At 38.7% G+C, this 9820-nt stretch overlaps 2 protein-coding genes across 2 annotated transcripts; one reads left to right on the top strand and one right to left on the bottom strand.

The window, feature by feature from the left end:
- The first annotated feature begins 1816 nt into the window (after positions 1-1816).
- LOC120292852 lies at positions 1817-3608 on the top strand. Its single transcript, XM_039311322.1, has 2 exons — positions 1817-1894; positions 2217-3608. Exons 1-2 carry the CDS (start codon positions 1817-1819, stop codon positions 3606-3608), a joined length of 1470 nt encoding a protein of 489 aa, XP_039167256.1.
- A 3185-nt stretch (positions 3609-6793) lies between these two features.
- LOC104428902 lies at positions 6794-8491 on the bottom strand. The gene is made up of 2 exons (XM_039311329.1): positions 8075-8491; positions 6794-7987 (listed from the first exon to the last, which is right to left on the bottom strand). The coding sequence occupies exons 1-2, from the start codon at positions 8489-8491 to the stop codon at positions 6794-6796; spliced, it is 1611 nt and encodes a 536-aa protein (XP_039167263.1).
- Between the last annotated feature and the right edge of the window lie 1329 nt (positions 8492-9820).

Here is a 9820-nt window from a genome sequence, read left to right on the forward strand (position 1 = left end):
TTCTTAATATCATAAAAAATTTCAAATTATATCAATTTTTTTTTTGTATCACAAAAAATCTTAAACTTGTCTATTGTGACGTAAATACGGTCAACTTTGTTTTTGTCACAAAAAAAAAACTATAACTTATACATGTGTAACATATCTATTTTCTATTTTAATTTCATCCGGTGTATATTTGTTACACTTGTATAAATTCGAAGTTTTTTTATGACAAAACCAAAGTTTGGAGTATTTGTTACAATGGACAAGTTTATAATTTTTATCGACACAAAAAGAAATTTGGAATATTTGTGTCACAATTGGTATAATTTGAGGTTTTTTGTGGTATTGACTGCATGGTCATTCTCTTTTGACTCTTGCAATTTAAGAATTTTTAATATTAAACATCTGATATCTACAAAAACATACTAGAATGTCGCCAATTTTCCAGCATCTTTCGGAGCTTGAAACGCCTACTCGATTTCAGATTCTGGAACGAAAGTGGTAAATGCTGTGAAGTACAGTCGAATAAACTATTAATTTACATGTTCTATAATTTTATTTTCTATGATCAGTGAATTTCGAATAAAGAGCCAAGGGCTGCGCGTCAATTATAGGACCCCAATCGCGTAATCTTCAAAAATATTTAACGTGACTCACGAATCACGTAATTTCGTGCAAGTTAAGGGTACTGCCTGGGGACCGTGAAAGAAAAAGGAGAAAGGAAAGAACATGAATGGGTCTATTTTAAAAGGAAAAGACGGAAAAAGACAAAAAGGAAGTGGGTCCAAATTAAAGAAAAAGAGTCAGGTTTAGGGATCGAAGCATCACTCTGTGGGGTGGCTAATTTTTTACACAACTCGGTAACATGACGTGAAAAGGAAGCATGATTGTGATTGAGTTCTGACGATTAATGTTTTTATACATAAATTATAACTTGTCCTTTACTAATTGACCACTTTAATCTAATTACGACATGTTTGAAACAATTAGTTAAATATTATATGTCGACGTGATCTAATTAGATACATTTAGACACACTACTGCACATTTAAACATCCTTTCATTAGGGTTTATCTCTTAAAAGTATCATGCTGCGCAACTCATTTCACAAAGGTGTCGTGTTTGGCTTTTAAAGACATAACACGATCAATAAACGAGTCAAATATGTATGAATGATGCAGACTAGCTAATATAAAAAGTATATTCCTAAGAGTTACGCAGTGAAATGATGTCGAATGTGTAGAAGAGTTCGAAGCAAATGGTCATGCAAAAGAAATTCACAAGCGGATGAAATAAATTTGAAAACCAGACTTGATGGAGAAGATATTTAGCGGGCCCAATGCAACCCCATGAACTTCCTGGGCAAAAAGGTTTGCTTGCTCAACGAGAAAAGTGGCTGCTAACTGTTCTTTTGGTTTTCCTAATATGGAGGATAACCTACTTATCCTATATTCCTACTCATTTGACTCGTTAAATAGAATCAAACATTTCCCAAAGATAATCATGGATAATGAAGTTTCGTAGTTCAAAATTCAGGTAGTTACGTATCAAATTGCAAGTAGAATTGAGATAGGACTAATTTGACAATAAAATATCAATCCAACACAAAGCAATAAGCATCATCCATAGATGGGATACTTTTTTCTTTTCTTGCCATTTAATGTACGAGATCCCTTACTTTCTTGGGTTCTTGAATAGATTCCATCTTCTAACAAACAAGTAAGGAACTATCTCAACATGTATATATACATTCCCCATTATCCCTCCTATAGATTTGTTGTACCCAAAATTATATTAGAGAGGAGAGATAAAATCCAAACTAAGTAAAAACATGGCATTTGGCTCCATTTCAGATATTTGGAATAAGTGGAACATCCGAGGTTTCGTTATACTAAGCCTCTCGCTTCAGGTATTTCTCATTCTATTTGCACCCATTAGGAAAAAAAATAGCGAACGACCGCATTGTTTTCCTCTTGTGGTTGGCCTATTTGATGGCTGATTGGGTAGCTGCATTTGGGATCGGGCTCATCTCTCACAACCAAGTTAATTTGTCTGCTAGTGCAATTGAAGTAGATGGAGCGCTTCAAGCATTTTGGGCCTCATTTCTCTTGCTACATCTTAGTGGTCCAGACACCATCACCGCCTTCTCTCTAGAGGATAGCTCGCTTTGGCGACGACATATGCTCAGTCTCATATTCCAAGTCGGTGCCGCTATCTATGTGTTTGTGTAGATATTTCCCATCAACAAGTCACAGGTGATCCCCACGATGTTGGTGTTTCTTGCTGGGGTCACAAAAAATGCGGAAAGGTTACAAGCACTTAATCTCTCGAGCTTCCCAAGGCTTAGGGAATCAATGCTCTCGGGCATCCGGCTTGGAAAAACGATACTCTCACAAGGTGCAGATGACAAATTAATTGAAGAAGTCAATGCTCTAGAGGATGGATACTCTGATGGAGAAGAAGCAAAGCTTGCTAAGAGGACCGTGGTGAAGCATGCTTACTACTTTTTTCAAATCTTTAATGTCTTCATTGGGAACCTTATATTCAAACGCGAGGAACGCGAAATGAGCCGAAAGTATTTTTGCAAAGTTTCTGCAATAGATGCATTAAGGGTGATATCAGTTGAACTTAATTTCATGTACGAGGTGCTCTATACAAAAGCTTTGGCAATACATTCCAGGTGGAGCTACATTTTCCGCTTAATAGACTTCACTAGCATTGTGTTGGCTTTCATTTTATTCAATCGCTTGCAGAAGGATGGGCTCTCTAAACTTGATGTAGAAATTACTTATTCCCTTCTTTTTGGAGGAATTGCTCTTGATGTGATAGCTCTGTTCATGCTTGTTTTCTCCGATTGGACTGTTGCTAGAATCCAGTGGTATAACACAGGATCATCTAAACTAGATTCATTTCTCCACAAGTTGGTATCTATCACGGATGAGCTGAGAAAGCCCCGCTTCGTCACATGTGAAGTAGAGCATAATAGCAATGTTATTTACATGGTCTTAGATACACCATTAATATTTCGAAGGTGGTCGGAATCCATCTCTGCTTGCAACCTTTTTTCTGAGACTTTGAAGGAGAGTCTGACAAAGATGTATAAGCGTGATCGTCCTTGGGGCATCACCACTTTTTCTAATATCTACAATTTTTCATTTTGTGTGGCTAAAAAGATCATCTCTTGTCTCCAAGAAGCTAGTGAGAAAATTATAAGAGGCCATGGTCCAAGGGAAAGACTAATGATTGCAAATACAAAGCACGTGTCAAAGAATCCCTTTATTAAGAAACTATGGATTTATATCTTTAAGGAGGTCAAACGCAAATCCAAGAATGCAGATGATCCGGCAGAGGTGAGGAAAATATTTGAGGCTCGAGGTAATCTATTTCTCGAAAGTCAGCCGGTGGGGATCGAATGTGGCCATCTTTTACTATATGTCACTGAGGTTAATTACGACGCTAGTATAATAATGTGGCATCTTGCTACTGAAATGTGGTACAACAACGAAAAATCCACAGGCAAAAATGATGAAAGAGAATTCAGTAAGATCCTCTCCGACTACATGATATATCTTTGCCTTAATCAGCCCAACGTGGCGTTTGTAATAAGCATCGTTCGTAAATGAGATACTTTGCATTGGGTTTATGCTTTATCATTGAATCAGTCTTTTAATCAGTCCAAAGTGATAAAAGAATCAATAAATTCAGTGAACAAAAAAAATTAAGCCTAGTGGCCACAGTTTCCTTATGGCATCAGGAAGTTTCCTTACGGGATCGGGAAAGTGGGGCGTTCAATCCCCACTTCTGGAGAAAATATTCAGTGGTTCGCAACTGCCACGTCATCGTCCTACGTGGCGCACGTAAATCTAGGTGGCTCCACTAAAATGTGGACACGTATCTGGTGACTTGAAAAATAAAAAAGTCGCTAGGTGGGACTTATTTTTTTTCTCTCTTTTCTGTCAGCCGACTAAAGTATAACCCAGCACCTGCGACCGACGGGGGCTTTGGGGAAGGGGGAGGGGCGGGGGAGGCGGAGGTGGAGGTGGAGGCAGTTGGGCGTGCCGGAGAAAGAGAGAGAAGGTATCTGCGTTTTTCTGCTCGACTCGAGGAAGGAGAAGGCAAAAGGCGCTCGAAAATTGAAAAGGAGAATTGAAAAGGAGAGAGGTTTTGAGCGGCAACAGCATTAATTAATGCTTCTGCTGAGTCTCTTTTCAGCCGCAGCAGAGGAGAGAGAAAATAAATCCTCCGACTTTTGACTTCTCTATTTTCCAGCTGGTCTAAATCCAAGGACACGCGTCGACCTGTTAGTGGAGCCATCTAGACTTGCGCGCGCACGTAGGGCGGTGACGTGGTGATTGGCAACCACTGAATATTTTCTCCCACTTCTGGGAATGGGATCTATGGGGTCATTATATTTTAAGGGTGGGCCCCTTGTGGGCCGTCACCCAGCTCCTTAAGGAGCTCATCATTGTACTCCCAAAAAAAGTATATTAAAAGAAAATAGATTCCCATTTCTTAAAATAATATGACCTTTATATCATAAAAATCTAAATGTAAGCACTACCTTACAACAATTAGAAAAGGGAAAATTCTAAATAAGGACATGAAGTTGACTAATTTTCTCAAATAAGGACATGAAATGAACTTTGTGTCAGATAAAGATCTAAAGTTGACCCATTGTCTCAAATAAGGACTCGAAATAGTTGAATCAATTCCAAATAAGAACCCGAGTTTGCTGGTCAGCCAAATATTCACCGGCTATCAAGCATGTGACATTTATGACGACTGGAGTTTGGGCAATTTTGTCAAAAAAAAATATAGGGAAAATTAACAAATCCTAAAACAAAAACAAAAAACCCTAGGTTTTCTACAATCTCCCTGTTCCTTGTACCCATCATTTGCAAAGTCAAAGACTGAAGTTCTCCCCATTCCTTGTACCCATCATTCGCAAAGTCGAAGACCCAAATTCTCCGCCAGTTGAGGCACAAATTCAAAAACAAGAAGAAAACCAAATGCTTCTTTCTTTGTTTGCGGAGACCCAAATCTCCGCTGGTCGAGCAAGGTGAGGAGTGACGAGAATCAAGTCGTGACGATGACCGGGTAGCGATTTGGTTGAGGAGCAGTGGGGGAGAAGAAAGGAGAAAACGTAAACATGTGAATGAATAGCCTAAACTTAATTAATTTAGAATTTTCCCTTCTTTTTTTTTTTTTTTTTCAGATCACAAATTTCTGACAAAATTGCCCCTATTTTAATCGCAGGAAAATGTTTGCCGGCGAACTAAGGCCCTCAATAGAGATTAACTTGATCACTTTGGGTCCTTATTTGACACAAAATTCACTTCGGTCCTTATTTGAAATAATGGGTCCACTTCGGGTTCTTATTTGACACAAAATTTATTGTGGGTCCTTATTTGAGAAAAAAATATTCACTTCGAGTTCTTATTTGGAATTTTCCCATTAGAAAATGATCATTAGTATCGTTATCCATCTCGCCGACGGCAAGAGAAGCAAATTCTGCCCATGGAATAGCTGGAGACTAGCTTTTGCAAGGCTAGTTGTCTGGCAAATCTCCCAGTCATTTCCTTGCAGGCTATGGATTTTGTATCGCGTAGCAAGCCAGATGGAGCAATGGTCATGCAAGCCCAAAGAGAATTTACCAAGGGAAAGTCACGAAACTCCAATCAGTTCTTTTTTCACCAGTAATTTCCGAAAAAATACACCCCGTTTACATATTTCTAATTGAAACCCTTCGAAACTCTACCTGCCAAAGATTTACCCATCTCGCCCGTGGAGGACTCTTCAAATGATTACATTACTGGCACCACCAGATTGTTGTCGAAGGATAGCTAATTTGATATAAGATGCAAGAGACTGGATAACAGCAAGCCTCTTTCACGTAAGGAAATGTTTAGATCACAGTAGCTGATACATGAATTGCACCACCTTACGGATTATAAGAATATAATCATGGTGAATTGCAAATTTTCATCCTCATAAGTGTGAAAACAAGTGGGACGTGGCAAGGACAAGCATGAATGTTATCTCGATTTTGACTTTAATTTGTAATATTTTCAACATCAATTATGTAACTCTGTGGTAAATTAATTTTTTCTGGTAACCTTAGCTTTATCATGGTGAATTGAGAAACTTTGTTGAGGGTCATGAGAATATAATCGGGTACCCTGATAAAGGAAGCTTTAACATTGCACCCTTAAGAGGAATTAATTAACTGGTTGTACAATAAAAATCAATGGTTGTTCAAAAAAAAATAATAATAATAAAAATCAATGAATCTAGTTGTTGATAAAAACCAGATACTTAGAAAGGAAATGAGAGTGAAGCTAAGCTTTTTGGTAACAACCGACAGATATTAGTAATGATTGAAATTACACCAGTTAAAATCAAATTAGAGGAGTTGTGTTTCCCCTATTCTATCATCTTCCTCTTAATTGCCTTTGTCATATCTATTATGATCATTTATTCTATCTTATTCTGACCCGACACCGCTTCTCTGCTTCGCTTCGATATCTCGATGCAATCTTCCCCCGTTGAGCAATATTCATGGCATTCTCGCAGCCATTTATTAATTTATTAGCATAGGGATTACATGGAAGCATAAATCATAGATATGAAATTAAACATAATACTAAATCTTGTGTTTATTATTCTATAGCTATTGAACTATAGCTTCCATCACATAGTACAATGATTATTTACATCATATTATACATAAACATACACGAAATATCAAATAATTGAACCGATAGTGTCGTACTGAATAGCAATTCCGTTAGTTGTTTAGGCTTGCGATTCAGAAGCGAGACCAATTGGTCCATTCCCCCAGGCGTTCATAATGCATGCCCCATTCAGGTATATATAGACAGCCAAAATGAGCCATCAATAGCCAAACAAAGGTTAGAAGCTCCCCACCTTTGCTTAGCACCTGCGCATGTGCCTCTCCCTTTACATGACTTGCTGCATATGATAACATCTCAACCCACACTCCGCTTATCACCTTCCACTTCATATCCCCAAGCCTTTCCATCTCTTGGGCCAAATTTCCCGCTTCGAAGTTTCTTGACAATCTCCTACATAGCCCCTCCACATCCCTGGTCGCGCCATTGGCATGGGGCCGTAGCTGGTTCAATAATTCCGCTGATGTCATTTGGGCAATGCCCCCCACATTGGACACCACCTTAGGCTGATTAAGGAAAAGATACATCATATAGTCGGAGATGAACTTACTGAATTCCCTTTCATCGTTTTCAGCTATGGAATCTTTGTTGTACAACATTTCAGTAGCAAGATGCCACATTATTATACAAGTGTCATAATTAGCCTGGGCGACATATGGCAAAAGATGGTGGCACTCTATCCCCACCGGGCAACTATAGAGAAACAAATCACCTCGAGCCTCAAATATCTTCCTCACCTCTCTCAAATTATTTGCATTGTCGGATTTGCGTTTCACCTCCTTGAAAATATAGATCCATAACTTCTTAATAAATGGATTGTTGGACACGTACTTCGTATTTGCAATCATTAGTTTTTTCCTCAGACCACAGCCTCCGACAATTTGCTTACTAGCTTGATGGAGACAAGAGATGATCTTTTCAGCCTCATAGAGTCGAAAATTGCTAGAGCAACGATGATACTTATACATCTTTCTCGAACTCTCCTTCGAGGTCTCAAAGCAAAGGTTGCAAGCAGAGATGGATTCCGACCACCTTCGAAATATAAATGGTGTGTCTAAGACCATGTAAGCAGCATTGATGTTACGCTCTACTCCACCCATGACGAAGCGAGGCTTCCTTAGGTCATCTGTGGCGGATACCAACTTATGGAGAAATGAATCTAGTTTAGATGATCCTGTGTTGTACCGCTTGATTCCAGCAACAGTCCAATCGGAGAAAACAAGCATGAATAGAGCTATCACTTCAAGAGCAATCCCTCCAAAAGAGAGGGAATAAGTAATTTCCACATCGAGTTTGGAGAGCCCATGCTTCTTCAAGCGATTGAACACAACAAAAGCCAACACAATGCTAGTGAAGGATATAAAGCGGAAAATGTAGCCTCACAAGGAATATATTGCCAACGCTTTTGTGTAGAGCACTTCATAAATGAAGTTGAGTTCAACCGAAATCACCCTCAATGCATCTATTGCAGAAACATTGCGGAAATATTTATGGCTCATTTCGCGATCCTCATATATGAAGATGAGATTTCCAATGAAGACCCTAAAGATTTGAAAAAAGTAGTGAGCATGCTTCACCATAGTGCTCTCAGGAAGCTTCACTTCTTCATCGAAATATCTAGCTCCCTGTTGAACATTGAGTTCTTTAATCAATTGGTCACCTTCATCGTCATGAAGAGACTCATTAGTTAAGAACGCAATTTTTTTAGACTGAAGGCTCAAGAGCATCGATTTCCTAAGCCTTGAGAAGCTAGAGAGATTAAGTGCTTGTAACCTCTCCACATTTTTTGTGATCCCGGTAAGAAACACCAGCATTGTTGGGATCGCCAACAAGTGGTTACTGGGAAATATCTGCACGTACACATAGATAGTGGCATCAACTTGGAAAATGAAACCGAGCAGGTGTCGTCGCCAAAGAGAACTGTCCTCTAGAGAGAAGGCAGTAATGGTATCTGGACCACCAAGGTGTAACAAGAGAAACGAGGCCCAAAATGCTTGAAGTGCTCCATCTACTTCAATTGCAGAAGTGGACGAGCTTCCTTGATTGTGAGAGATGAACCCAATCCCAAATGCAGCTACCAGTCAACCATCAAATAGGCCAACCACAAAAGGAAAACGATGCGGTCGTTCACTATTTTTCTTTTTTAAGGGGCGCAAATAGAACGAGAAAGACTTGAAGCAGGAAGCTTAGTATGACAAAAGATCGGATGTTCCATTTGTTCCACAGCTCCGAAATGGAGATAAATGCCATGTTTTGCTTAGTTTGAATCTTATCACTCCTCTAGGGAATGCATTTATACTTACTAAGATGGTGCCTTGCTTGTTTGTTATAAGACAATTACTATTAAAAAAAAATTCAAGAAGCTAAAAGAATTGATTCAGTCCATGAGCGAAGACAAGTATCTGATGCATTAATTCATAGAGAAAAGTAACACATGCACTATCAGGTTGAACATAAAACTATGTACGTGAAACTAGTTTATGAAATCGAGTCGTAGATGATGTGATGCATCATTATTGAATATTTAAACATGACTCACCTGATAACAATTGGGCTCAACCCATTTGAGTCATTTTCTATTAAATAACAACAAATATCGGAGAAAAGTTTCGTAGGTTTAAGATGAGATGGGGTCTTTTATTAAGCCTGTAATAGATTATGAAATCAAAGCTTCCCCCTTATACGTTGGTTTTTTTATCTTCTCCCGCTTCGTCTGTCGTTGGACAGTGAACCTATATAAGTTACTCATCAAGCTACATAGTCAGTAGTGGAACTGATAAATCTGGCCCTACTCTAGATTTCTGTCTGCACCAGAAATTGACCAGGTCGTCGAGATGTATAGACCACTAGAGTGCAGGTTATTAAGTACGTGATCCATTGTTTATGATAATAAGGATTACTACTGATATTGATGTACTTCAATGACCATTGATCAGTGGTTGATACACGACGACCTATAGCTTGCGATAGTCAACAATGATATCAATTAGAAGGGGCGACTGATTATCGATTAGGAAGAAAAGTTGGATGCCAGAAGACGTCAGGATGCAGTTATAAGTTTTCAAATTTTAAATCACTAGTGAGCAATGCAACAGAATCAATGAAGTCGTGGAGTAACCAAAACACAATTTTAAGGAAGTAAC

This window comes from Eucalyptus grandis, chromosome 1 (genome assembly GCF_016545825.1).
Source record: "Eucalyptus grandis isolate ANBG69807.140 chromosome 1, ASM1654582v1, whole genome shotgun sequence".
NCBI classification, from domain to species: Eukaryota; Viridiplantae; Streptophyta; class Magnoliopsida; order Myrtales; family Myrtaceae; genus Eucalyptus; species Eucalyptus grandis.